The sequence below is a fragment of the Metopolophium dirhodum genome, chromosome 1 (genome assembly GCF_019925205.1).
Source record: "Metopolophium dirhodum isolate CAU chromosome 1, ASM1992520v1, whole genome shotgun sequence".
Lineage (NCBI taxonomy): Eukaryota > Metazoa > Arthropoda > Insecta > Hemiptera > Aphididae > Metopolophium > Metopolophium dirhodum.
The window spans coordinates 96,015,354-96,042,387 of record NC_083560.1 but is presented as its reverse complement, the minus strand read 5'-3'; the positions used below and the strand labels follow the sequence as shown (position 1 = coordinate 96,042,387).

At 34.0% G+C, this 27,034-nt stretch overlaps 5 protein-coding genes and 2 pseudogenes across 5 annotated transcripts; 2 read left to right on the top strand and 5 right to left on the bottom strand.

Moving 5' to 3' along the window:
• Positions 1-3,338: 3,338 nt before the first annotated feature.
• On the top strand, positions 3,339-6,859 carry LOC132946955 (putative nuclease HARBI1; annotated as a pseudogene).
• Positions 6,860-7,733: 874 nt separating this feature from the next.
• LOC132946938 (zinc finger protein 862-like) lies at positions 7,734-8,754 on the bottom strand. The gene is made up of 4 exons (XM_061017063.1): positions 8,325-8,754; positions 8,138-8,260; positions 7,898-8,092; positions 7,734-7,813 (listed from the first exon to the last, which is right to left on the bottom strand). Exons 1-4 carry the CDS (start codon positions 8,752-8,754, stop codon positions 7,734-7,736), a joined length of 828 nt encoding a protein of 275 aa, XP_060873046.1.
• A 265-nt stretch (positions 8,755-9,019) lies between these two features.
• On the bottom strand, positions 9,020-11,520 carry LOC132946929 (uncharacterized). The gene is made up of 2 exons (XM_061017052.1): positions 11,298-11,520; positions 9,020-9,789 (listed from the first exon to the last, which is right to left on the bottom strand). The coding sequence occupies exons 1-2, from the start codon at positions 11,518-11,520 to the stop codon at positions 9,020-9,022; spliced, it is 993 nt and encodes a 330-aa protein (XP_060873035.1).
• Positions 11,521-11,528: 8 nt separating this feature from the next.
• Positions 11,529-12,273, bottom strand: LOC132946922 (uncharacterized; annotated as a pseudogene).
• Positions 12,274-14,922: 2,649 nt separating this feature from the next.
• Positions 14,923-15,411, bottom strand: LOC132946913 (uncharacterized). The gene has a single exon (XM_061017033.1). It carries the CDS (start codon positions 15,409-15,411, stop codon positions 14,923-14,925), a length of 489 nt encoding a protein of 162 aa, XP_060873016.1.
• Positions 15,412-23,741: 8,330 nt separating this feature from the next.
• Positions 23,742-24,505, bottom strand: LOC132946889 (uncharacterized). Its single transcript, XM_061017005.1, has 4 exons — positions 24,470-24,505; positions 24,192-24,314; positions 23,941-24,137; positions 23,742-23,838 (listed from the first exon to the last, which is right to left on the bottom strand). The coding sequence occupies exons 1-4, from the start codon at positions 24,503-24,505 to the stop codon at positions 23,742-23,744; spliced, it is 453 nt and encodes a 150-aa protein (XP_060872988.1).
• Positions 24,506-26,384: 1,879 nt separating this feature from the next.
• LOC132946882 (piggyBac transposable element-derived protein 3-like) lies at positions 26,385-27,034 on the top strand. The gene is made up of 2 exons (XM_061016993.1): positions 26,385-26,922; positions 27,030-27,034. The coding sequence occupies exons 1-2, from the start codon at positions 26,385-26,387 to the stop codon at positions 27,032-27,034; spliced, it is 543 nt and encodes a 180-aa protein (XP_060872976.1).

Genomic DNA, 27,034 nt, shown 5'->3' with positions numbered 1-27,034 from the left:
ATAATAAAAATATTTTAATCTTTACGTGATTAATATTATTTGAATATAGTTGTTTATTTTATTTATTTATTTATTTATTTATTTATTAATTATAAACGGGCGTGAGCCCATGATACAGATATGTATGGTGTAATGTTGACAAAAATTACATACTAATTTTAAGTGTGGAACATCGGTACATGCTTACATGAGTTATATATAAAAACAAAATAAAAGATAATAGCATAATACTATGGAAGAAATGACGGGTCCTCATTGGCTAATTTCATCATACGGTTTATTGGCTCGTTTTGTAAATATTTTGTAGGACAATGCGGAATAAAAAAAGTATGTGTGTTGCGGGTGCACTTAACAGGAACTTTAAAGTTAATTAGTGCAAGGAGTGAAGGGGAGTCAACAGATCCCGATAAGATTTTATTAAGAAAAGCAAGAGCATGCGAGCGGCGACGGTCAGCTAAGGAAGATAAGTTCATGAGACGGAGTAGAGGAGTATAATCATGAGGGGGGCAGTTAACATTCAATTTGTGCTTCATATAGCATAAGAATTTACGCTGAACACGTTCGAGTTGAATACAGGCATCAGCAGTTTGAGGATCCCATACAATAGAGCCATATTCAACGATTGGGCGTACAAGTGCACAATAGATGGATTTGAGAGAGCTGGTGAGTTTAAATTCACCAGATATTCTTTTAACGAGGAGAAAGAGAGGAAGTAAATGTAAAACCAAGATCACAAATGCTAGAATCAACGGGAATTAAACAAGAGCCATTCAAAACGTAGGAGTAAGTGATAGGAGAGCGACTTCTGGTGAATATCATTGACCGGCATTTATTAACATGTAATGTAAGACCAAGAGTTTCTGCCCAGGCAGAGAATCTATTAAGATCATCCTGGAGTTTGAGACAATCATCGACCGTGTAGATCTTAAGGAAAAACTTCATGTCATCAGCAAAACAGATTAGTTGGCTGTGTTTAAGGGAGGTACAAGCACTATTAACGAACAAAGAGAAAAGAAGGGGTGATAGATGTCCACCTTGGGGGACACCAGAGGTAGATAAAAATATGTCAGATTTTGTATTGAACATATTAACCCATTGCGATTATATGAACAATCTGCAGTCCAACTTCGCCATCCTGAGACCTACGCTCAAGTTCAAAGTGGCAGTTACGCAGTAGGGTACGTTGAAGTAGTCTTATCTTTTACAATTCGGAAGTTTGGCGGAAAGTTAGTACCCTTTTTCTTTACCTCATAATAGATAGCTAGTAATTTAGAAGCGCATTCTTTAGATTCAAAAATTATTTTCAAGGGACGAGGGTTGTTAGCCTGAGCTTTACCCAGACGAACCAATTTGTATTGAGCAGGAAGATTGCCTATAAGAGGAATTACAATACTCTCAAAAATTGATTTGTCATCAGTGATACGTTGAGTGGTAGATTCAGCGGAAGACTCAGGAACACTGTATACCAATAAATTAGTAGAGCATCTTTCTCGTTCAAACGTTTCCTGGAATACTTGTGATACAACAGTGAGATTATGATACTTAGTTGTAAGTATCATAATAAATTCTGATAGTAGGTATTAATAAAAAATAAAAATGTATTATTTATTTTTTTTTATTGAAGAACCATAAATAATTTTCATTACATTTAAAAATTTTATAAATTAATAAATTTCTTATATTTTTAGCTCAATTTGTAACGTGACACTGGAACAAAATACAAATGTTTCTCTCGATGCAGAAAGAGATGATACACTATGTGAAGCAACTAATGGCTTACCGGCTGAAGGTTTTACTAGGAAGCGTGGATTTTTTAAATCAAAAAGTGTTGCTGATTTGTTGACAAATAATTCAAAAGAACGATATGCCATTATTCAACAAATTATTGATCAAAATAAAGAAATTTTGGATATAAAGGAAGACAACATGGATGAATTGGATTTATTTTTAAAAATATGGTTGCAACAGCTAAAAAATTACCTACCAAAGGAAAACTCGAAGCTAAAAGAAAAATATTTTTATTGATAAAAGAACTAGAAGAAATGTATTTGTTATACGAACAACCTGTAAATCCAAATACTGTTCACCAAATGTCTAATGTTCATGTTCCACATATTGCTCAACAACATTTTCAAACATTAGATTCTATTCAACCTTCCCCATGTATGTACTCTACATCATCAGATTCACAGTTTTCAATGTTTAATTATGATGACCCGCTTGCATTAAATCCGTCTAACGCTAACCTTTAGCAATATATTTGATTTTGTTTTGTTTTCAATTATTTTACATTAACTTGTTGAGTATTTTGTAATTTGTATTAAAAGGTTGATTTTGTGTTAAGATATAAGTAACACCTGAATTTATTTTTTGTTTTTTCAACTTTAAATTTACTTGTTGAGTATCCTATTATTTTTTATTGAAATGTTGATTTGTATCATGTTATAACAATTGTAATTAATATGTCTTTATTAAAAGTATTAAAAAGTTATTTTTTATTTTATTGTCATTTGAATCAATTATTTTATAGTTAATAATTTAATATTTTTAATATTAAATGTTGACATAAAACGTCACTCAATAATATAAATATTATATTATAAAATATAATATATAGGTAAACCTAAATACCTTTATTAATTATACATACTAATATTACAATACAATCCTGCAATGTGTTATTTAACTAATACAAACCAATTTTTAATTAATTAAATATATTTCATAAAATATAAAATTAAGAGTTTGTTTGCCAAGAAACAGCCCCTTCGTTATTAAAAAATTCTTTGAACACATTTCTAACTTCAAATCCTTCAATATTTGAAAGTCCTCCTCGTCGAGAAAGTGGCATCAAACTGTCAGTTGGTGGTGGTTGTTCGGTATCGTAATCGAAGAATGGTCGTTTATTTTTCTCTAAGTACCCATCGCGTAACATAAAGTTTGTTCCAACACGGGATTTGGGACTAGTTGCCGACTGATCCATGATTGATTTACGGCGCATGCGCTACCGTGGACTGATCATGGATTTTGACCACTGTTGGAACGCGTTTCTGACTGAATACTGATGGACTGCGCTTACAGTGTGCCCAAATTTAAAATAAAAAGTATAGTGCCGTAATACTGGTAGTAGGGTCGCTGTCCCCGAGTATGAATACAAAACTGAAAAGACCCAGCCGCCAGCAGGTGATAAGCATACCCTGCCTAGTGCCTACCTTACGGTCCCACCGGCATTCATTACTGTGGTTGCTGTAAATACAGCTTAGTTTACTAGTTCTTTTTTCTATGGTTTACTTGTTGCTTAGTAAACTTGTCTGTGGTTGCTGTAAATTGCATTAAAAATGAGCGATATTGACGATTCAGATGACTTTTTTGCATCCAGTCCTTCCTCTGACGACGGATTGGACTTAATTAATAACCATAAAATAAAAAACGAACGTTTTCTAGGTGAGAAGATGTTAACGAGCTTCTGTTTTATTAACGATTAATTTACTTTTTTTTTGTTTAAAGAAACTGTCCAATAATATGATTGTGAAACATATTTTGGGCATTTCAGGATTAGTCGTCATTTGACAACAAGGATTACTGATTTGTACAGAGAAAGTAATTATTTAAAAAAAATCAGGCATGGCCAATTTGGTAAAATACCTGCGGATGACCAGGTTGGTAGTGTTTTAGTTCAGTTTATGTACCTATTTGAGCATTGATTAAATATATCTTTAGTCCCAGGTAGAAAGGGCTTAATTTAATCAACTTTTCAGCTCAGCCATTTGAAAGTTTGGAAATTCCCTACACATATTAGTATCACAACCACAAATATAGAAATCATTTATGTATATTAATCAAATTCTGTGTACATTTATGACCTAAAATTCTTAAATTTGTAATTATTTATAGACTTAACTAATTACTTAATTTGAATTTCACTTATTCTGACTTAAGTCTTTTTTTTACGACAAGCCTTTTTCATCAAATAAATTATGACTTATATGATTTTGATCAAAACTTATCAAATTTAATTACAAATTAATGTTTACTCTATAATACAATTTTATTAAACAGTACAATATATATTTTTATATAAGAATTAAAGTTTATAACAAATTAGTCTTGAAACTTAATAGTAAAAAAATTCAAAATAAATTTTAACTTTTGTAACATAAGAATTATGAAAAAATAGTTTTCCTTTTAGTTTTATTTAACATAATTTAATTATATTTAATCAGATTCACTGGGATCTGGGTTATATGATGGGTCTTCATTTTCATTGTTTTTTAAATTTTTGTAGAAATCATGATAAATATCAGAGGAAGAAGTATTATTAAAGTATTTTTTCAAAAAAACATTTTGTGAAAAATTGACTTAAGCCCTTTTTACCTGGTACCAAAGATATACTCAATGATATTAGCTAGCATTTAATATAATAATATTAACAGTTCACACAATGCACCTACCACTTTACCATTTATTGATTTTAGGTCCTAATATTTATGTGGTTTGTTGGGCACCAAACTGCAAGTTTCCGTGATGTTGCAGACCGTTTCAATATTACACTAAGTTCTCTGCATAGAATTATTGAACGGCTTACATACTTTTTGAGCAACTATTCGCCACAAATAATCAAATGGCCTAACGATGAAGAAAAACGAGAATCAGAGATGTCATTCAGAGCTAATGGATTTCCTATGGCTATAGGGGCTATCGATGGTTGCCATATCAAGATAGATAAACCTGATAATGATCCAGATTCATACATAAATAGAAAGGGATATTATTCAATACAGATGCAGGTTGTCTGTGACCACAACCGCAAAATCATTGATTTTTTTGCCGGTTATCCTGGGTCCGTACACGATAGCAGGGTATTCAGGAATTCACCAGTCTGCAATACTTTGGAAGAAAAATGTGGTCCATATTTCTTGCTCGGTGACAGTGGGTATCCGTTACAAACACGATTGATGACCCCATTCAAGGACCGAGGGCAGTTAACAAGGAAGCAATTTAATTATAATTTAAAGTTGAGCCAAACAGATATCGCATTGAACACTGCTTTGGAATTTTGAAGCAAAAATTTAGACAGTTGTATGTATCACTTAAAATTCAGAAACTTTTTTATGTATACTTTGATTACATCTGAAGAATAATATCGTGATCATCGCTTTCCATTAGGTACTGCAGTCTTATCACATTCAACAATTGAGTAGTCATATGAAGTATTGTTTTTTTTGCAACAACATTGTGATTGCAATATCATATTCCTATCCTTAATGAGCTCATTCCTATTTTTAAGTAATTGTAATTTTTCATTTTCTATTTCTAATCTTTTTTGTTGGTAATTTAATCTATCTTGTCTAATTTTTTCAATTGTGCTAATTTTCTTTCTTAAATTTTTTTTTTTAGTAGCTTCTTCTTGATAAATAATAATGTTTTCATTTGTGTCCTTTTTTGAGGTTGATGGACCAGAAGGTCCTTGAGTTGGACAAACATCTTGTTCGGAAAAATTAAGAACATCATGAACCTCCTCAGAAGATAGTAAAATTTCAGGGTGGACATTTTTTTATGTGCAAATATCTGGTCCATTTCTTCGCTGAATTCAAAATATTTCTTTCCTCGTCCTGTACTATTTTTGTTTTCGACATACTTTTTATAATTTCTTTCCAAAACGCGCCATCGATTTTCACAGTTATTCGGATTAATTTTCATTTTATATGTTTGACTTATTTCGTCGGAAATTATTGCCCACATTTGTTTTAAGCTTCTAATTTTCATTGTTCCAACTTTTTCCCTATATTTACCGTATAAATCTATCAATGTCTTGGAATTATGTATACTCCACCTACATTCTTCTTGGATAGCAGTGGTGACCCCAGATACCATGACTATAAATTCATTTAACTCTGAAATTGAAAATATATACTTAAAAAAAATGTATTTCTTAAGATAAGTAAAAAAAACATTCAAACGTAATGTACAGAATCTAAAATTATGTATGAACATACCTTTCATTTTTTAAATTGTGTTCAAACATAAAAATTTTAAACTTCAATGAGAGGTAAAGGAGCTCTGTGTCTGTGTATCTAAAAAAAAATTGTATACACATTAAAACGTAACACTAATATATTACATATCATGTGGGCAATAATAAGAAAAAGAAAATCCTAACCTACCCTTTGTTGAAACATGAGTTAATTACTATTAATTACTATTTTGTAATAATAATTAATTACTATTTACATCAATGTTTATGAATATAAAATAACCAAACTTCACCAAACTGTGTATTTTAATCCTGTTTGATTACCCCCTCCAATTATCCACATTTGTTCATTTAAACTATATAAGTTGATAACATTTGATTATTAAACTTGTGGATATAGGTATATATGTCAAATGAAAAAAAACTATTTAGGTACGAATAATTAACTAGGCATATAATAAAATAAATATAAAATAATAGACATTAACTTACTGTCAACCGTGATACTTTCGTTAGTAATCACTAATCACTGTAGTAGAGTTTGATGTTTTTACACTGGTTGTAGTAGAGGATGACAAATGACAATTCATGTTTAGTTACAGTTTTCTGATGATTAACATCGACATTGTTTGATTCATTGATTGTTAGATTAGTATTTTAACTAAAAAATTATAATAATTAAAATTCAAATCCGAACGACTGATACAAATAACCGCATTGATAACATAAATAATAAATAAATAAATGTATGATAACAGGGTCTCGGACTCCCAGTCCGGTCAAAATCTGCGGATCGTTTTGACTGTCAATAACCAGTCACCCAACTGGTCTAATAACGTGTTGGCAGTGTCGGTCTGGCTTATGATTGGGCCCCCGGCACATTAATTTTCGATGGGCCCTTTACAAAAAAAAAAAAAGTTTTTTAAATTTTATAATTTTTATAACATATAAAGGTAATTGCATTTTCCTTGTACATTTAATATTAAATTAACATTTTTTTTTGATTAAATAATAAAATAAAATATTATATAATATAATTTAAAATAATATTTTTTAATAGAAAATATAACATAATATTTTTTAAAACAATAATCTCTTCAGCTCTTGACTAGAAGATGCTAATTGATCAATTATTTCATCTTTTTGAATAAATTGTATTAAATCTTCTTCGACAAATAACGACATTAGTGGTTCAAGGTGTTCTTGTCTGATAGACGATCTAAGTTTTGTTTTTAAAATTTTCAATTTAGAAAATGCACGTTCACATGAAACTTGTGTACAAGGAAGAACTAAAACATATTTCATTGTTTAGTATAATGTATTAAACAAATCAGATTTTGATGGTATTTCATATAGTATTTGATAGACTTTAGGTAAGCAGTCACCGCATTTTGGTTGTTTTATAGCAGCCACATCATCTTCTGTATCTATTGTTTCTCTAACATTATGTTCACAATTTACAGATCTTGTTGTTGCAGAAAAGCTTGAATATTGTTCTGCAAACTGTTTTAATTCAACAAATAATGTTTTCCTATCTACTCCAGCCAATTTGGATAGTTTATTTAACGAATTAGATGGAAGCTGTTCTAATGAAAGATTTACTATTTCCTTATATTTTGAAGGATCCAACCAAGCGATATCCATCAACAGTTCTTTATTTGGTACAAATCTTTCATTAATAGACATTTTTACAGTATCTAGAATTTGAAAATATGTTGCTCTTGTTTTTTTAAAGGGAGATAAAGTTTTGACTTCATCATTAGATAATTCTCCAGGGTTTTTTTTTTACAGATATTCTTTTTGATACAAAATTGTCTTGAAAGTCCAATAATGGTTCATCTATAAAAAAGTATTAAGTTTTTGAGCAAATAATTTACATTTGTTATAAAGTTTAGTATAATGTTCCCCATTTCTTTTTTTTACTGACAAGTTCTAGTAAAGTTTCTACAGAACGCCATGCTCTTAAATAATCAATTGAATCTGATTGTAAATACTTAGATACAGGAGATGTTATAGAAAACAAATCTAAAATAATTATACTTGCAAATAATGTATCAAACTGAGACCACTTTTCTAATAATGTACGAGCCATAAACTTAGTTTTACTGTCAAATCTACCTTGAATTATTTCTATTAGAAATAGAAAAAAATTACAAAATTTACTAGATTCCATTTCATCTTCTTCTGGATCAATTATAGATGCAAGCGCTTTATGTTTGCTCCACCAACGAGTTTCACCAATTTTTTGAATGCGATACAATTTTGCATGTGCTTTATGTCGTTCACCTGTAATTTATAAATGTAAATTACTTAGATAAAATATAAATATAACTAATAAAATATATCTTACCAGTTTGTTCTTTCCAAATGTTCATTCGTTTGTGTGAGTTAGATAAAAATACAGCAGTTTCTTCAACTAACCCGTACAAATTTTCAGATATTGAGCAATCTTCTGATGAGTCTGCGATTACCAAATTAAGTACATGGGCCATACAATGTGTGTAAATTAAATCAGGGTTGTCTTTTGATATGTGTGCTTTAAGTCCATTATAAGCTCCTTTCATATTAGCAGCACCATCAAAGGAACAACCTACTATTTGGGTCATTGATATTCCACATTTTTCAAAATTTTGTTTTAGTAAATCATATAACGCTTTACCACTTGAATCTTTAACAACTACTAGTTTTAAAAGTCGTTCAAATATATTTCCTTCAATAACATATCGAACAACTATAGCCAACTGATCCATAACCGCTACATCTTGAGTACTGTCTACCATCACACTTATTATTGAGCTTTCTTTTATTTCATTTAAAATAATATTTTGTAGAGAAGTTCCAATTATAATAATTAATTTATTAACAATTGATTTTGACATGAAAGTAATTAGCGAACCTCTTCCACGATTTTGCTTATTTTTATCACTTTTTAAAACGCACTGATCCAAATGTACAATCCCCGGCGGCCCCTGGCCATACGAAAGTGTGGGGCGGTCCGCCGATTGGCGGTCGTAAACCTCTACGGCTCTTGACTAGCACCTAGTGCTAACATAAGGTCCGTAGTTGCAGACGGAGGACATGCCGCGAGGCTTGTCCGAGGTCACCAAACCCGGGAGCTTCGTGATCCAAATGTACACGTAATACACTGTCGTAATCAGCAAGTAATAAGACTAATTCTAAAAAATTACCATGGTTTCCTTTCTTATTCAATGAGTGGGCACCTTCTTCTTTACCTCTGAATGGAAAACCTTGACGCCCAATAAAAATTATAATATCTATAAGCCTTTTAAGGACCAATCTTCGTTGCTCTATTTCCTTCATACGTTTAAATGTAAGATCGCGGTCAATTAATGAGCCAATATCTTTACTCATTGAACATTGAAGTGCAGCTGATATTGCGTGTCGATGGGTTTTTGAATTTTCATGTTCTTCAGCAGCTTTATAAACATGTTTTGCCTTAATTGTATAACCATTGACAAATGGAGAAACATTAGAAGTTTTATCAGAAAATACCATACAACTAGCACAAAATATTTTATTTAATATAGAAGAATATGATAAAGATTTTCTTAAAATCTTTTCTCCATTAGGAAGTGCACGATAATACAGTTTACTTGGATTAAAAGGCATCTGTTTTCCATTGGTTCCTAAAGGTTGTATGGGATGTCGTTCCAAAAATGCTTTTTTTGTTCCAATACTTTCCTTGCAGTCAGGTATAATAAAGTCAACATCGTAATTATGGTTGTTGTGTAAATCTAACTGCAATTGTTGTCTATTCTCATTAAAATCATTGTCATTGTCATCAGAGTTAAGCCCTTAAAAATAACATAAATTAAGGTTATTAACATAAATTTATAACTATCAATATCCTGTAGAAGTGTTGAACACATGATTAATAAGTTATAACTAATAATTATTAGTTATTAGATAATCATAACTCAATATTTTGTATGATGTAAATCGTAGATTTTAGAGTAAATAAAGTTATTTAAAATATCTAAGAAATTTAAAAACTAAAAAGGTTAGGTGCCTAACCTAACCTAACCTAACCTACCTAAGAATTTTTCATCATTTGTTACATCTTCCTTTTAACAGATAGAATTTACATTTTCACCTTAATATTAAAACAATTCAAAATTTAAATTAAATACTTTATAGTTTTTTAATCAGTTTGTAATATTATTTTGAATATAATTACCTAAATTGTTATCATTTTCTGTTAAATCTTCACAGATAGAATTTACATTTCCTCCTAAAAATGTCTATAGTTCATCAGTTAGACTGAATTATAAGAATAATGATGTAAAAAATACTAGGTAATAGGTGTTAAAGGTTAAACTAATAGAACTATTTTCTATTAAAAAACATAAATAGGTAATAAGTAATAAGTTAACCAGGTACTTTAAACTTGAGGGGAATGATAACCCACACGGCGAAGTACCTCCTCGTAGCGCTGTGATACACCTTAGAAAAAAAAGTACTTTGAACTTACCATGTCGATTGTTTTCAAAAAAACTTTTAATTTTTTTATTTGTTTCTAAAATATGTTGTTTCTGTTGCGCTTTCTTTTTTCTTTTGGCAGCACCACTAAGATATTTTGATTTCATCATTTTAAATTTTACGGTTGAGTATTGCTGTTAAGTCCGAATGTACGGCGATTCGCGAACATAAGTTTGTGTATCTGTTTGTATGTCTGTGTGTATCACTCGTATCAGTGTATGGGTGACGGGTTAACCTTATCGTAAATCTATTTTTGTCTCGTATAATAATCCGTGGTACCGACTGCCGACCACGGCTAATAGATTTAATATAACTATATAGGTATATGGCATAAATCTAATGATATTATATCGACTAAATATAGTGGTCATTTTAATCGCCGGCCAGCGGCCTCAATAATTATAATGTTCAATTATCAATTATAAATACTAGTATTTATAACCAATGGTTCAATGTTTACAAATTGATACGATTGGAACCCGAGTCTGGAATCTCAAGTAAATATAATATTTTTTTCCATTTAGCTATGGGCCCTTAATACATGAAAATGTCTAGTGGGCCCCCGGCGATCGCCGGGTAGCCGGGTGGGCCAGACCGACACTGCGTGTTGGAACAACCATCTGACAGTTTGAGTTTGCGTTTCAGACGAGTTGGAACGGAAAAATTCTACTGCGCATGCTCCTGGCAGTTCGATGATAGTTTGACCGTGTGTTGGAACAAACCTATATTGTATAGACAACAGGTTACCCAAATTAGATCGTCGATTGTGGTCGTTTCTAAGTGGATTGGCTGATAAAAAATTCTGAAAATTTGGCTTAGCAACCCGAAATCATTTTCGGTAACTCTTCGAGCACGAATAGTCTGTAATTAAACACAGCTTCTGAAGGATTTTCTCGGGCAGATTTTCTCGTATATGGTTTCAAAATATGTTTATGTAAGCGAAAAGCCTCATCACCTACAATTACATGGGGTGCTACCTTATCTGATCCCGGAAGTCGACATTGTTCTAGAAATCCAAATGTCCCATTTAAAATTTTCTGTCCCATATTTGACTTTAAAAAATACCACTATCGCCTTCTTTTTCGAAGGAACCAATGTCAACAACTATAAATTTATAATTCGCGTCCACCATCGCCAGAAGTACAATCGAATAAAAATCTTTATAATTATGAAATAAAGACCCAGAATTACTAGGACTTCGTATACGGACATGCTTCCCATCAATTGCCAAAATACAATTTGGGAAATTCCACTTGTGCGAAAATTCTGCTGATTTTTGTTTAAAATCTATATTTTTTAAATCGGGCAAAAAAATGGGTACCAATTTAATTCTCAATTCAGCTAGTGTGCTTTTTATTATTGTGCTTAAATAGTTGTGACTGATACGAAAAGCAAATGATAATGATCTCGGTGACTCACCAGTGGTAAGATATCTATTGAAAAAAATTCAAAATTATTACTTCGATAGTTCGATACATCCATAAAAAACATAAAAACAATTATAAATACCTTAATGTCACTGCTTGATGTCATTTTTCTGCCGGCAATATTGGATTTTTAACTCAATTGGTAGGTTCTGCATATAATTTTTCTTCCACCAAAGATAATAAAAAATTGAATTGTTCATCATTAATTCGGAAATACTCACGAAACTTAACTTGATTGCCCATCAAATGTCGATCGATTAAAATTTCAAAACATCCTTCAGTTTTACGGTTTTTAAAGATATCATCAGTTGTTTTTCTTTTTTTCGACGTCAAATAAGAAAATGAACTAACCTCATCGTCGTCCTCATCCATCAATAGCAGAGTTAGAATATTATTATTATTAACAATTAATTTATCAATAGTTTGTTATTTATGAATTTAAATTATACTTGCGCACTTGAACAGATTTGAAACTGAACTAAAAATATGACTGTTGACTAGCCAAAAACAATAATTTTACTGCCGCGACATGTCGCGGTCGCGTTTAGTAGACCACATTCGACGCGGCGGCCGATTACGAACATCAGCCTTGGAGACCGTACCTTTAACGTGACGAGACCCACCGGCCGACTGCTCACTAAAGACTGCAGATAAGATAAATGAATACCTAGTAGTATAAAATATAAATATAAATGGATCGACAACCTTCAATATTGTTATGGCATTATTAACGTTATAACTAGGGCTGGGATTTTAATGACCTAATAAATCCCAAAAAATGTCCTAAAAAAAATGCTTTTATGATCTAAAATTTTTTTTTTTAATAATTAAAAAAAAACTAAATTATTAAAAAAAATTAATTAGAAACGGTGTTAACGACGACAAAACTCGTACTGAACGTCGAACGAAATCATCGGACGTTGATTTTACCGATTTAAGATTATTTAACAGGAAATGCGGGTAGAGGTTACTCAAACCTTGTCCAAAAATATAATACGAATTACGAGTACCTACTTATAATCTGTTATATTTATTTAAAAACCATGTTGGTGTAAAAATCTTAAAATAAAATTTCAAATTCATACTTGGTTTCCAAAACTCAAAAAATGCTCCAAAAACTCTAAAATGCCCTTAAAAGTTAAGAAAATGACCTAAAAATGCAAAAAAATGCAAAATAAACTTTCTTATTCTCATTCAAATGTACATAAAACAAATTTGTGACAAGATCAGCATTGCACAGTAAGCTTAGGAAAACAATGCAAAGTGCATCGAAATCCCAGCCCTAGTTATAACGAATATTTTATCAAACGTCCTAACGAGAAGAGGAGCTATTCTATGTTCGAATCATAATTAAAATTACAAACATTATTAATTAATTTATATTTCCAAAATTTTTCATGGAACCCTAAGCACCGGCTCACGGAACCCCTAAGGTGGGTACACACTGGAGCATTTAGGTGTAATGTAACAGAGTTCGTGCTCGCCTCAATGTTACAATGTTACAATGTTACAATGGTACAATGTTACACGACCAGTGTATACGATAGATTCGAGCGATACTGTGTATTTGGTTGTTCACCGGTCTATCCATCAGTTATTCAGTATTCACAGTTTGTTTTCGAGTTAGTTCACATCGTGTGCAATGTCTTCTGATAAAAATTTAAAAGTCGCTAGCGCATCATTTATTTTAATTCATTCTATTTTAAAAAAACGAAAAAATAAAAAAAAAAGTGAAAGAAAATGGTGGCAAACAAATTTAATGAAGTCTAGGGACATATGTAGTGGATCAGATTTATTGAATTGTCTTCAGGAACAGGAAATAAGTGGACAGTACAGAAACTTCATTAGAATGTCGTCAATTGATTTTGAATATCTTATAAATTTGATCGGTGAAAATCTCCAAAAAAGATACAAATTTTCGAAAAGCCATTCCTGCGAAAGAAAGATTAGCTGTTATATTGCGATTTTTGGCAACTGGTGATTCCTATCAGAGTATGCAAGTGCCTGTTTAAAATGTCAAAACAAGTTATTGGACAGATTGTTCCCGAAGTATGCCAAGCAATTGTGGAAGCTTTAAAAGAAAATATACAAGTACGCATGTTTAATGAACATTTTGAATTATATTTTAACACTTTTTAAAGTTTTGAACATAATTTGAACATAATTTAGAAATAAATCAAATATAAATAACATTGATAATACTAGTCCTTTTTTCTTATTAATAATAATAATTATTATAATGATAGTAAAATAATAACAAATAAATAAAATAAGAAATACTAATAAAAACAAATAATAATAATAATATTATTGATAATTCGTCCTTTTTATAAATAATAGCAATTGTAATTTTAATAAGATATAAAAATAATAATATTGACGATTTAAGTCCTTTTTTCTGTTTATTAATGATTAATTATAATATTAATAAAATAAAAATATAATAATAACAAATATTAATAAATGTATTTTACTAAAACACTTATTATAATAAAAAAAAAACAATTACATTTTAATCTAACTGCTTAAAATCTTGTTTAATTTTAATTAAGATCATAGACATTATGAGTGGGGGAAGGGTTAGTATAATAAGTAGGAGGCGAAGGGCTAGGATTGTATGTAGAAGACGAGGGACTAGGACTGTAAGTAGGAGGTATAGAGCCAAGATTGTATGTAGAAGACGAGGGACTAGGAATGTAAGTAGAAGGTATAGGGCTAGGATTGTAGTAAGAAAGTGACATATGAATAGGATGGATTTGATTCATATTATTAGCAGGATAGTTATATTCATAGAACCCTTGGCAAGCTTTAAAAATGATGTTACCGAATTCATGTTGAACGGCATTTCTTGTTTTTGGGGAAAAACTTTGTAGCTTAGTTTCTATATATTTTCCATACGCACTACATTCCGTTTCTTCCACCAGTTATGGTATAAGTTGTGGTGTTGACAAGTTTAACATGTAGTAACATGTGGTGTAAGTTAAGTAAAAAAAAAATGTGAGCCTTCGTACTACATATGGCTTAATAGTCTATATGATTATTTGCATTATGCATCATTCTTGTAAGTGGGGCATTCCTGGAGAAGTTTGATTTATTGGTGGGTATATAAAAATTACATTGAAGCCTAGTGTTACTAGGAATACGAAATCTAAGTTCTCCAAGTAGTCTTGGGGCATCAACTTGCCCTTCTATCAGACGCTGAATAAAAGTGATATCAAAATTATCACGTCTTACAGAAAGTGGAACTAGTCTCAGAGCTTGACTTAATGGCCCATAATCATGTGGTGGATGAGGAATGTTGAGGCAATAACCGGCGAAACGCATAAAACTGTTTTGTACACGATCAATCCGACAAATATCAACTGTGGTATATGGTGACCAAACAATAGACCCATATTCAATGACCGACCGGACTAAAGCATTATAGAGAGCTAGAAGGCAATTGGCAGAACTAAAATTGGTTGAGTGACGCCTTTTGAATCCCAAAGCACGAAAGGCTTTGCTGGTCATATAATCAATATGAGGGCTAAAATTAAGAGAAGCTACAAATAAAATGCCTAAATCATGGACCTGGCTAACACGTTGAGTATATATACCATCAAGTCTATAGTCAAAATATATCACTGCATTAGTTGCGATAGAAAGTCATAACTTTGCATTTAGAGATGTTAAGAGATAAATTAAACGTACTACACCAATTGGTGAATTTATCAAGGGTGTTTTGGAGAGTGAGGCAATCATTGTTTGAGGTAATCGTGTGAACAATTTTAGAATCATCAGCAAAAATTAAGAAACGACAAGGGGAAACAACTGAGCATATAGTATTAATGAAAATATTAAATAATAAGGGACCTAAATGGCTACATTGTGGAACACCGGACGATGCGCGGAAGAGATCAGATGACTTCCCGAAGAGGTTGACAAATTGTCGACGGTCACTAAGGTAAGAACTAAACCATGGTAAAAGTGGCTCACCAACACCAAGTCTGTCGAGGATATAAAGAAGTGCATTGTGGTCTAAGGAGTCGAACGCTTTAGAAAAGTCCGTGTATATCAAATCGACTTGATTTCCTAATTCAAACGCCGAGTTAAGGTAAGAAGCAAAAACTACATGACTCGCAGTCGAGCGACTAGGAAAGAACCCATGTTGGTCAATTAATAAGGTGGTTAAGAAAGAACGTTCGATTCGTTTCAGTACTATAGACTCAAACAGTTTACCTAGGAGAGGAAGGCCGGAGATGGGTCTATAGTTAGCGACATGAGCCGGATTTCCAGATTTGAAAATTTGTGTAACACGACTTATTTTCCACACAGAAGGGAAAACACCTTCTGTAAGTGATTTATTAAAAATTAAAGTGACCGGTATACTGAGAGAGGCACGGCAGTGATACAATAGGTTAACAGAAATGCCATCCGGGCCCGAACTGTGAACATTTGAAAGAGAGTTAAGCGCAATATTAACTTCATCAATCGATATAGATAATTTAGAAGGAAGGTGTGAAAATTGGTTGTTTATAAACTCATCTGAAAAATTATTGCAGGTAAATCGTGAGTCACCATAAACAGATGAGAAATGAGAAGCAAACAAAGAAGCAACTTGGTCACTGGAGGCCTTAGACTCCCCAAGATGAACCTCATCTGGTATTGTAGAGACACCACGTTTACTACGAACAAATTTCCAAAATGATTTAGGATCTACACATAGACGATTCTGTATGTCACGCAAATAGTGACTATAGAGACACTTCGATTCAAATTTACATTAGGCGCGTAGTTGAGAAAAGATTAAATAACGATTAAGACCACCTAACATTTTATATTGTTTATGCGATTGTTTTTTCATAGCGAGAAGTTTCTTAAGCTTACTTGAGACCCATATGGGAAAAGTAGAGTTTCGAAAGTTTCGTAATGGAACGCATTCACGAATACAATCAAGCAATGATTTCTGTAAAAAATCAGCAGAAAGGTCTGCGGATCTTGAATCTAAGGAGTTGTACCAATCAATGCTCTCAAGTCTATGAATAATCCTCTCGTAGTTAGCATTTTTAAAATCATAATATGTGTGTTGAGCGTCCAGCATTGGAGGGTCTGAAGGAAAGGGACAGGAAATAGACAGTGCTGCGTGGTAAATGTCACATGGAACTAATAAATCTGTAGCCTGCTGGACTAAGGTGGATTCATTACTAGAGAAAATTAGGTCAAGAAGAGATCCAGAGTTATTGAGAATTTGGTTTTTCTGGACGAAGTGAAGGAAACTAAACTGATCACCAACAAAACGGACCTTATCAGTTATATTACCTGAGTAGACAAGACCCGAACCACAGACGGACCACTCAACATTGGGCATATTGAAGTCACCACATACCAAACCAAGATTAAAATTATAAGATCTCCATACCCGGTCTAAGGCCTCAACATGACTCTCATACACAGACAAATTTGTACCAGGAGGTAAATATACTCCAGCTAAAAATACAGAGAGACCACTGGCTAGAGTGAGGCGAACAAAAACTTGCTCACAAGTGTCAAATGCAGTCGTAATAAGGTTGGTCTTAGGTCTTTCTTGACAGCAATTAATGAACCTCCTCCTCGACGACAATTACTTGTGCGTACATTGCTGTCACACCTATAGATTAAATACCCATCAAAACATAATTCAGAATTAGAGATGTCATCCGAAAGCCAAGTCTCCGTGAGAATATAAGCATCATAAGATAATAAAATAAAATTAGTTCGGAGATTAAACAATTTATTACGAAGGCCACGTACATTTTGGTAGTAAATTTTAAAACAATGATCAATATTAGGCATAACATTAAAATTATTAAACTTAGGGTAGGGTATAGAAGAAAAGTTAGTTTTAATATTATTAAATTTAGATAAAAATGAGTTAAAGGTAGAATGAGAAAAACGGCAAATGGTACAAAAAATATTATTTTTACAATAAACATGCATACCAGAGTTGAAATCAGGAACTAATGCAAATGCTGAGTGGAATTCGGTTGATGATTGCTTCCTCCTCTGGGGTTCATGTTTTTTGGACCGGCTTTAATCACTGAAGGTACACCATTGACATATGAAATAGTAAAATCTGAAGAGCCACTTTCGATTTTACGTTGCAGATCGGAATGAGCTTTACGCAAAAGTTCCCGTTCAAGCGTGATTTTGTCCCGAACAATGCGAAAACCAGGTTCTGGTAATAATCCATTCCGCGTTTGTGAATTAAAATTTAAAATAAGTTGAGAAGCATCGGCCTTGGATTGGCAAATTACCTTCAAAGGTCTCGGTTTCTTCGCATTACTATTGCCTAGGCGTATTAGCTTAAGATTGGTGGGTATAGGTATAGTTATTTGTTCAAGAAGATTGCTAAGTGTACGTAGATAATCATTAACTCTTAAAGCAGCGGTGTTGGCAGCGGACTCAGGCACTCCATATGCAATTGCATTAAATTCAATTTTGCTTCGTTCAGTAGATTCACGAAAAATCACTGAAGACGAATCGATAGAGGGGACCGGAAGTGATTCCAAAACATCAATTCTTGAACGGAGCACACCAATTTCAGCCCGAAAAGAAGCATTTTCAGTAACCAGATATAATACTTGGGAAGTGAGTGTCGAAATGCTACTTTCAAGTTCACTAAACTGCGACGATTGCGAAGTAGAGAGCGATTCGATTGCCTTTAAAATGTCAGAGGTAGAAGGAGGTTTCTGAGCCTGTGCACGAGTATTTGAAGCCACGGAAGAGGGTGTTGAAGGCATAATTTGATGCAAGAGTATTGAAAAAAGAAATATATAAAAATACTTAAAAATAACTCCTTAAGACAAGAGCATGCAACACAAAGTACAGTAATGTAGTACAGCATGCAAGCTAAATCGGAGTTGAAACACAGGTGGATAGTGAAAAAGCCCAGCGTTAAAGTCACCGAAAAACAGCTCACTAGTTTGTTGATAAGGTGGTAATTGACAAGTTTGGGGTTCCAAGTGATAAGAACGTACCTGATGTACACAAGCTGGCAGATGCAGTTTCTTTTGCACTATACTTCTTCTAGTTAATCTGTCGAGATGAAGCTTGAAAACATGTGTAGGCGGAAAATGCCGTCGGAAAAGGCGTCGATGCCGATTAGGAGACCGGGCCCTCCGAGGAAACAACCCGTCTACTGGTGGACCGGCGCGATCGGTGAACTCCGTCGAGACTGTCTGAGAGCACGAAGGGCATACCAGAGCTGTCTTAAGAGGGCCGGCCAACCTGGAGCCTGGGCCGCTAGAATAGAGTACACCGCCGCCAGGAAGAGCCTGCGAAGTAAGATTGGTGAGGCGAAGACCAAGTGCTTGTCTGATCTGTGCAGCCAAGTTGACGCCGACCCATGGGGCAAGCCGTATAAACTTTTCATGGGAAAACTCGGCGCCCGAAATCTAGGAGCGGCCTCCAGGGGCAGAGAGGCCGAGATCGCCGACTTCCTCTTTCCCACGGCCCCCGTGACCAACTGGGACGAGGCACCCTCCGCGGCGGTCCATACCATGTTTGATAGGTTCGACCCTGGGCATGGTGATCCTCTGGACATCACCATGCCCATTCCGCGGTTCACTAGGGACGACCTGGCCAAGGCCGCCAAGAGACTCTCGTCAGGAAGAGCTGCCGGTCCGACGGGCATTCCCAACGAGATTCTTAAGGCTTTCGTGACGACGAGCCCAAACAGAGCCTTAAGGGTTTACAATGACTGTCTCCGCGCCTTCACGTTTCCGCCCCGCTGGAAGAGAGCCCGACTTGTCCTAATTCGTAAAGGCCCGAACAAACCGGCAGAGTCGCCTTCCAGCTACAGGCCGATTTGTATTCTGGATACGCCGGGAAAACTCCTGGAGAGACTGCTGCTCCAGAGGCTAGAATCACATCTCGACGCCGACCTGGGGGGTCGGAGAGCCCCTAACCAGTTTGGCTTCCGCAAGGGGGTCTCTACCGAGACCGCTATCATGAAGGTCCTCGACATCGCCGCGAGCGCTGCCGCGGGGAGGGGTACAAAGGACCTCTGCGTACTGGTAACACTTGATGTGAGGAATGCATTTAACTCCCTACAGTGGCCAGTGATCGACGATGCGCTCCGTAGGAAGAACACCCCCGAGTACCTGGTCGAAATGCTCCGGTCATGGCTTTCCGACAGGGAGCTCCTAACAGGCGACGAATCGACCCCGAGGCGTGTCACGTGCGGCGTCCCCCAGGGATCCGTCCTGGGTCCCACCCTGTGGAACGTCGCGTACGACTCCCTCCTTGAGCTGGAAGTTCCCAGTGGCGTCCACCTGATTGGATTTGCAGACGACCTGGCTGTAGTTGGAGTGGCCAGAACTGGCCAGCTTCTTGAAGATCTCGTCAACCCCACCCTGGAGGCGATAGACAGGTGGATGTCCAGCAGGGGTCTGGAACTCGCTCATCAGAAGAGTGAGGCGGTGCTCCTGACCAAAAGGCTAGCGTTCGTCCCTCCTCGCCTCGTTGTCGGCGGGCACCACATCGAACTGCTAAAAAAACTGAGGTATCTAGGCGTGATACTGGACCAACGGTTGACATTCGCCCCACACATCGCGACCGTTGCCGAGAAGGCCTCCCGCTCGGCCGTATCCTTGGCCAGGATTATGCCGAATTTTAAAGGGCCCTGCCAGTGGAAGCGGAGACTCCTCTCTTTAGTGGTCGAGAGCCAACTGCTATACGCGGCTCCGGTGTGGGGCCCCCAGGTGTCCAAGATCGCGAGGACGACCACGACTCTGATACGACCCCAGAGGGCAGCCGCCCTGAGGGTAATTAGGGCTTACCGCACCGTCTCCGACGAGGCATCTCTGCTGTTGGCGCGAATGCCTCCGGCGGATCTAGTGGCCCTAGAAAGGTTCAGGATTAGAGCACAGCTATCCACAGCAGCCGCCGACCCCGGGGCAGTCCGTCCGTCGAAAGCGACCATCAAGCGGGAGGAGAGACGGGCGACACTCATGCTCTGGCAGACGAGGTGGGATGCCAGCAAGAAAGGGAGATGGACCCACTGCGTAATTCCCAGCGTGTCAAGGTGTATGGAGAGGACCGTTGTGGGGGTGCCCTCGACCTACCACATGACACAGGTACTGACCAACCCCTAACCTAACCTAACCTAACCACATGTTACCAGTTGTGGTGTGGGTGCGCCCAAGGACGCAGTTATTGTGTATTTAAATTAATCTTTATTTATATGTGCAATAAACGATGGTGGCCGGAGGAGAAGTAATGCTAACATGCCTCCTCCGGTCCTCGATTCAAACAGAAAAAAAAAAAAAAAAGGTTAGGTTAGGTTAGGTTAGGCTTTAAAGTTGATTATTTTTTTTTTTAACATATTCAGTTATAAATGATCCGTTGTTCACTCAAGTCGTATCTCATTTTTCTTTATTTTCTCAAAGTTTTATTTAAGTTGTATAAGTTATTTAATTTCTTCAAAAATGCACAAACGACATCCAGTCATTGGTCGACCAAATACGATTCAATTCAACGCCAGCGTATCCAGAATTCTCTACATTTGTATCAAAGTTACGAACTTTTAAAAGTTTCCCTTCAAATACCGGTCAGAATAAAAACAAACTCTCGGAATGTGGATTTTAATATATCAATCTCGACGATGCAGTTCAATGCCATTGGTGTGGAATAATTCTGCATAGTTTTGAAATCGATGATAATTGTTTTATAGAACATACTCGATTCTCACCTAGATGTTTATTTGTATTATTAATGAAAGGAAATCAATTTGTACAAAAAATAATAAGTAAATATTGTAAAACCGAAGTTATTTGTGATTGTGAAACTGGTTCGTGCGAAACCATTTGTTAAATCATGTTTTTTTTTTATATACTATTTATAATATTTGCTGTATTGGATAAAAAAAAAATAAAAAAATTGAATATTTTATCTTAAATGTGTTAATATTCGATTTAATATATCGTGGACATACGTCTAGCGGGTTAGTGCGTATATTATAGTAATTTAAAATGTTTTTCAGGTAACAGGTTAGTAAGTATATGTAAATCCCCCTCTCTAGTATGCACTAATTGGCTATCTGTACGTTCACATTTTTTGCATTTTTTTTTATCAAAGAGTTTTTAGTATATAATATGACTGCAAAGGGGAAAAACTAGCAGTTCAATGTATAACTCCTAACAGTTATATCACACTTTTTATTTATACAAAAGATTTAAAAAAAAAAAAAACTTCACTATGAGTCCACCAATAATTGTCAGTAAGTATACATTCGATATCCGGGCTTTTAACAAGAAAAGTATTACGGTCGGATTATTAATCAACAAGCAGATTTCAATTATCACATTAAGTTGAGAAGAATGGTTTACACTGATGTCTTTATTGAATTACAATTCAATTAGTAATAACCTAAATACCAGGGTGAGGCGTGTAAAGATTACCGATTCCTTTTCATATTCGATAAATGTTAAACAGAGTTCAATTACCCTACATCTAAACGAGGAATACATTACCTTGTCACTTGTAGATTTCTACCGGCTTCGTCAATTACAGAATTTAATAGATTTGTATGTGGTAGACAAGCAAAAACGTTTACCAACTTACCAAATTACCTTCAACACTGCATATGACCTAATTAAAAATGATGTCCGTGGTCTGCCGTCCACCTGTCAAAGGAACGAATTTATCAACCAATACATTCAAAACTATAATTTTAATTATTATAATCCCCTACAGAACGATGACACATCATTTTTATATGAAATATTACAATACCATTTTAACACATTGTTCGATATGATTTTACAAGATCTAATATTATAAAATATATAAATTTGTTTAGTTTATGTTTTTTTTTAAGTAAAAGTTTTTTTTATTCAATAATAAACTTACTATATGTTTTTAATTACATGTTATTTTAAATCATACAGAGTAGTTTTAATGAGTTTTAGTTTCAATATTATGTTTTATTGTTTTATTCTTATCACATGTTCTCAGTGAATAAGTAAATTAAATTTGATAGTACAGAGTTGATAACAATGTTTCAATTAGAAATTTTTTTTCCAACCATATTTTATAGGTTTATGTTTTCCAAGACCTTTGAGTTTTGAATAAATAAAAACGTGTATAGTAATATTTTGTTTATTAAATGAAACTCATTTTTCCATATTATAATCAAACGGCCGTCTTGCTTTTAATAGTTTGACGCTTCGGTCGGTTAGTAATAATTTGTCAAATATGGTGCATCGTCTCATTAAGACCAGTGTAGTGATTCCTCACTGCTCGCTTATATTTTTGAGTTCGTCGACGTTGATGGTTAATGTAGGAGAGAAGGTTGTAGAGAGTCAAGTTGCACAAGTTAGTTATAAGTAATTTATTAAAAAGTAATTAATTTCACATATAAATTTGAGGACAGAGCGAAAAGCATTTGCCCGAGACTCAGCGTGTGCGTAGTGCAGACTCTGTACTAAATCTAATTTTACTATAGATTCTATCTTATATTTATATAAAATCTATACGGATACAAATGTACACGGTAGAGTCCAGGAGGTGGATATTTGAAAGGAACCGGAGCTGGACGTTGTTATTGCAAAAACAACCCGAGCGAATGATTGGCACTTATTGGTACAAATTTAAATACGTTTTGCAGATATTTATAATCCGTTTACTTAGTCCTTAAATTGCGCTGTCACTCACGGATTATTTTCATAGGTTGTTTTCACACTATCGTGGAAATGCAAAATGTTTTTTAATTACGCTGCCAAACTCTAGGTAGGTACGTACATTGTACGCGGTTCTTGGAATCGTTGAAGAAGTTAACCTTCTTGTTGTTGTTGTCCTATCGTGGGAATGTACTTAGAATATTAGTAATACCACCGGTTTACTACACCAGTATAAAGTGAATGATCTTTTGATTCGTCGGTCGTGTACAATCTGACAGTAGCTTCACTGAACTTCCATCTATAACAACAAATTATTTAAAAAAAACAAAAAGTAAATAAAATCAGTAAAAAAAAACATATTCAGCAATAGTTTTTTTAAAATTTAAACCAATGTATTTACCTGTCCTTTACTGGCACATTCTCGATGTTAGCAACCTTATAATGGCTCATCACCCAAAGCTCCTTTTCTTTTTCTTCAAAAGGCGTCTTTATTGTTACAACGCCATCTCCTTGTCTGAATGTTAGCGAATTAAATACCTCAACATCAAAATCTTCTGATCTCAAGCGTTCATTGATATTATCTCTGTATGATGCATTCTATAAAAAATTAAATTATTTATGCTATCATTATGAAAATAGTATTTATATTACCATTTTATTCTGCTTCTTTTTCATAGGTTTTTTCACACTTGTTTTTTCTACAGAACATTTTGAACCAGGTTTTGTTTTTGAAAAAGACGGTCTCATATCAATTGATTCACTGAAATGTCCATTCTATGAAACATAAAACATAGTATATTATTTTTTTTACTGTTTTTTTTCATTATATATTTTCTATGTTCCAAGAATTATAACCATAGCGTTGAGTAGTGTTACGACTGGCCTCCAATTTGCTATGATTATAAGATATTTACTAAGTAGTTACTAACCTCTAAATCAGTTGAAGCAATTGTACGGTACGGCATTTTTTTGGTAGTATTTCTGTTGAACTGGGCTTCTTGTCTTGGGGTGAAATCTTAAAGACTGGTGAATATTAGTGAATACCCTCCGTCTTTTATACACAGATTTTTACCACTACTTCAATAATTAAGTATATAAATGATCATAGCAATGGTCTGGTGCCATAACCTTACATTATAGAAACCTGCTAAGACATGTACATACAGGTACAACAGCAAATTACATTACATAAATTTAAATTGATGCTAACATAACCTGACCAGTCAAATGTTTATGACATTTTGCCATTTACCATAGTCAATGTCCCCTTGAATAAATTTCTATAATAACCTTACCTTAGATGTCTTTTGAAACATGTTCATATACAACAGCAAATTACATTATATGAATTTAAATTATTACAAACAGGATTTAAAATAAACACATTTATTCCCAAAAAACCAATTACATTATATGAATTTAAATTGTTGCTAACATAATTTGTCCAGCCAAATGTTTTCACATTTACTAAATGTCAATGCTATTATAATACGAAAACAGGATATGAAATGAATTAAAATTTTTAAATCCATCCAAAAAAAAAAAATTCTTATGAGAGAAGAAAGGGTTATTTTCGGGTATAAAACACAGAATTTCTTAGCTTATCGTCATTAGTTCAAGCAACAGCAGTTCCAAGAGATGCCGAAAGCAGAACAGTCTTCTTCGCCAAAACAACAGCCAGCCAGCAGTTTACCAAACATCTTCAATAGCCAGTCAAAAGATTGTCAAACAACTCTAACAAATAGACCAGTCATCATACTTAGAAAAAATACATCAATTTCTAGAAGTTATGTAAGTATTATTTTTTTTTATTGTTATTTATTAAATTTAACATCATACTTCTTTTTTAAAATAATATAAAATAGAATAATAATAATGTATCGTTGTAATGATAATATAGTTTTATAATATTAATATAGACGTTATATCATACAGGCACGACTTTAGATAGTAATTCTATCTAAAACCATGCTTATAGATTTAAAGGTATTTTTTCTCAGATTATATAAAATAAAAACTTTAAAATAGAAGTAGCTGTTAAAGACGGTTTTTCAACTCTCACTGTTAGTTACTGTCACATAGGCTGTTTTCTTTTTGTTAAGTTATGTTTAAATAAAATAAATAAAAATAATACATTATAATATTACACGACTGTGTCCACGGTATAGAAAATAACTGCTGTATCATCGATTTACATGGATAAGATAGAACATCGGGCTTATCCGATGTGTTTTATAATTGTTGAGGTTATAAGGGTTCCTTATTATTGATAATTATTTCAACCTAACCTCAAAAAATCTGACTGCACTAGTGTACACTGGTGTACACCAGTCGATACCGTGAATTTTAGCAGTGTTGAAAACAAGGTGTATTGATACACCTTGGTTGAAAATTATGTGATACTATGATTATGGTATCAGTGCTCGCGTGTAGTGTACACTAGTACAGCCAGATGGAAAACGCTATTACGGTTATCTAGTTGTCGTATGTTATAGATATTTAAAAAATGTATATATCTGTGATCGTATGATACCTTGTTTTATCAACGTTAACACATTCGCTGCGTTTGTCGGCTATAGCCGATGGACCTGTTTTTTCACGGTGCGTCTGTCGGATATATCCGACGCGTAGGTATATGAACTGTCCGCCTGTCGGATATAGCCGACATCAGGTCTGTTGAATTAAATGTGCTATAAAATAGTGACGCACTACAGTAATGTTTTTATTTTTACACACGCCTCTGCACAGAAAAATTCTCGTTATTTCAGTCCAATCCGTTTATAAATAACTTATTTTGTTGATTTTTTTTTCGGTCGAACATTAAAAAATGTAAACAAAGGAGAAATGATTCAAAGGTTTACTCAAGAAGGTACTTGTATAATGAAGTGGAGAGATAGGAGAGACGTACTTGTAATATCAACAGAATATGACGGAACTTTGGTGGAAGAAATTAATAAAAAGGGAAACCAAATTACAAAACCGAAAGCTATACTTCAATACAACAAGTTTATGGGGGGCATAGATCATTCAGATCAAATGTTATCCTATTACTCATGTGAACATAAAACTATGAGATGGTATAAAAAACTAGGTATTCACATTCTCCAAATTATTTTAGTAAACAGCAATGATTTATTCAACAGATATAGTGGATCAAAACTTAATTTATACGATTTTCGTTTGTCTGTCATTGAAACATTGATAAAAGAAGGACTGGAAACTACTTTAGCACCACGTTTTACTCCTCAACCCAAAACAGGAAATCACTATCCTAAAATGATCGAAAGAAATGAAAACAAAAAGAAAAAAGTTCGTCGATGCCAAGAGTGTATTAAAACCAAAAAACGTTCGGAAACTGATATCTACTGCCCAACATGCCCAGGTGAGCCAGGACTCTGTGTCTACCCATGTTTCAAAAACTACCACCAATCAATAAAATTATTGTTTTAAATGTTCTACAAATTAAGAAATTGTTATGTTTTTTTTTAGGTTAA

Bases quoted from the DNA above. Each gene is read 5' to 3' on its own strand.
- LOC132946913 (XM_061017033.1), bottom strand. From the start codon at position 15,411: ATGACCAGCAAAGCCTTTCGTGCTTTGGGATTCAAAAGGCGTCACTCA.
- LOC132946929 (XM_061017052.1), bottom strand. From the start codon at position 11,520: ATGGGACAGAAAATTTTAAATGGGACATTTGGATTTCTAGAACAATGT. The intron at 9,790-11,297 runs GTTGCTAAGCCA...GTTATTTTTAAG, and splicing joins GTTACCGAAAATGATTTCGG to GGCTTAACTCTGATGACAAT.
- LOC132946882 (XM_061016993.1), top strand. From the start codon at position 26,385: ATGATTCAAAGGTTTACTCAAGAAGGTACTTGTATAATGAAGTGGAGA.
- LOC132946889 (XM_061017005.1), bottom strand. From the start codon at position 24,505: ATGCCGTACCGTACAATTGCTTCAACTGATTTAGAG. The intron at 24,315-24,469 runs GTTAGTAACTAC...TATGTTTCATAG, and splicing joins TTGCTTCAACTGATTTAGAG to AATGGACATTTCAGTGAATC. The intron at 24,138-24,191 runs GTAATATAAATA...AATTTTTTATAG, and splicing joins AAAAGAAGCAGAATAAAATG to AATGCATCATACAGAGATAA.
- LOC132946938 (XM_061017063.1), bottom strand. From the start codon at position 8,754: ATGGTAGACAGTACTCAAGATGTAGCGGTTATGGATCAGTTGGCTATA. The intron at 8,261-8,324 runs GTAAGATATATT...TATAAATTACAG, and splicing joins CATTTGGAAAGAACAAACTG to GTGAACGACATAAAGCACAT. The intron at 7,814-7,897 runs GTAAAAAAAAGA...ACTTTTTTATAG, and splicing joins AACTTTACTAGAACTTGTCA to ATGAACCATTATTGGACTTT.